This window comes from Malurus melanocephalus, unplaced genomic scaffold (assembly GCF_030028575.1).
Source record: "Malurus melanocephalus ecotype Western Australia unplaced genomic scaffold, MMel_1.1 scaffold_578, whole genome shotgun sequence".
In the NCBI taxonomy this organism is placed as follows: domain Eukaryota; kingdom Metazoa; phylum Chordata; class Aves; order Passeriformes; family Maluridae; genus Malurus; species Malurus melanocephalus.
Window position 1 is genome coordinate 300,080 of NW_026623810.1, and position 1,550 is coordinate 301,629.

At 57.3% G+C, this 1,550-nt stretch overlaps 1 protein-coding gene across 1 annotated transcript in view; it reads left to right on the forward strand.

Moving 5' to 3' along the window:
* Positions 1-1,038: 1,038 nt before the first annotated feature.
* Positions 1,039-1,550, forward strand: part of RFX4 (regulatory factor X4) — a 72,823-nt gene continuing 72,311 nt past the window's right edge. The window contains exon 1 of the mRNA XM_057382678.1: positions 1,039-1,292. Coding sequence (XP_057238661.1) covers positions 1,250-1,292 — 43 coding nt within the window. The 5' untranslated portion in view covers positions 1,039-1,249. The remainder of the gene's footprint in view (positions 1,293-1,550) is intronic.

The window sequence follows — 1,550 nt, forward strand, 5'->3', positions numbered from 1 at the left end:
TTTTCCTTCCCTAAACCAGCCACTTTTATCAGAGCCCTAGCTTTGCACTTTTACTTCCACTTCCAGCACATACAACCGCATGCAGAATAAGCAACTTTTTCCCGCCTCTGTCCTGCCCCACTCTCCCACCGCAATCCGCTAACTCGAAAAAGGATCCTCGCATCCTCGGACTAAATCTGGGAGGCGACACCAGTTTGAAAACGCGCCCGTTTGGTTCTTCAGTTCTCTTGGCAGTCGGGATCTCCCAGCCCCCTGCCTTCCGCCTGGTCCCACGGAAAGATCTCCGGGTCAGCCGCTCTCCGCTGCCAGACAAGCCGGTGGCGAGCGGCCCCCAGCCCGCCTTGCCCTCTCTCCCCGAGGCCCAGGGAGACGCACGGGAGTCCCTGCCACAGGTCTGCAGTGCCAGCATCGCTTACCGAGATACTGGCAACTTCTCTCTCCCCTCGCACCTCCCTTTTCTACCCACACACATCGTTCTTTTTTTCTTTTTTTTTYCCATTTTTTTTTCTCCAATAAACTAAGCTTACAAGATATTTGGGAAGCTGTACAGCTTCCAGTGCCATGTGCCCGCGAAGGATCCCAACCCAGAGCCCACCGGGAGGAGGAGAAAGAGGAGGAGGAGGGGAGCTCGGCCGCGCTGCACGCACACCCGGCAGCCCCAAAGAGCACAACCCCAAACCTACTGCCCGTTTGAAGATCTAAGCCAATTTTGATCTCGGTCTGTAATGAGCCAAGGACCTTGGGTGGGGGCTGGGGGAGGGAAGGGAGGAGTGGAAAGACCGCTGGAACTTTAAATAAGAAAAACGTTTCTAATGCTCTAATAGAAGAGGGAAGTCGAAGTGTTGGGATTGCGTAGATCTAAGGCCCCCCTTTTTGGAGGAAAGCTTTTCTTATTCAAAACAGCATCACAATGGGCTTCACATTGAGCCTTGCCACATCCCCATCTGAGTAGCAGCCATTCATCAGGCTGGCTGGCCTATCAATGACATTTCTCCCATCAGGGCTTCTATAAAATGATGCTTTTTCCCATGAAACATCCGCAAACATTTTGACGGGTCTGGCTTTGCCCTGCTGGATTACGGAGTGTCCCTCTCTCCCGCTCTACACCCCCCCCTCCCCAACTATCTGCTTCTGCCCTCCCTCCCCACCCCCTCGCCGCCACCCTGCTCCCTCTCCCCCGCGCATCTCTGAGACAGGGGCTCTGCACACCCCGGGACCTTGGGGCTCCCGTCCCGTCCATGGGAAGAGCATGCATTGCGGGTTGCTGGAGGAACCCGATATGGACTCCACAGGTAAGTTCCCCCCCCGCAGGCAGCGGGCTCCTTTCGCCCGTCAGGGAGGACTTTTCAACTTGACCGTGGCGGCAGCGGGGGGAGCCGCTCGCTGCACCGGCCTCTCAGGGAAATGAGCCCGGGCGTGTGCGGGGGAGCGGGGTGCGGGGGCCGCGCAGGGGCAGCTCTCGCTCCCGGGCTGGAGGAGCCCTACGGTTCCACTTGCAGATGCGATGGAGCAGAAGGTGGTTTTTCTTTTTGGCTTGGTTTTTTTCCCCC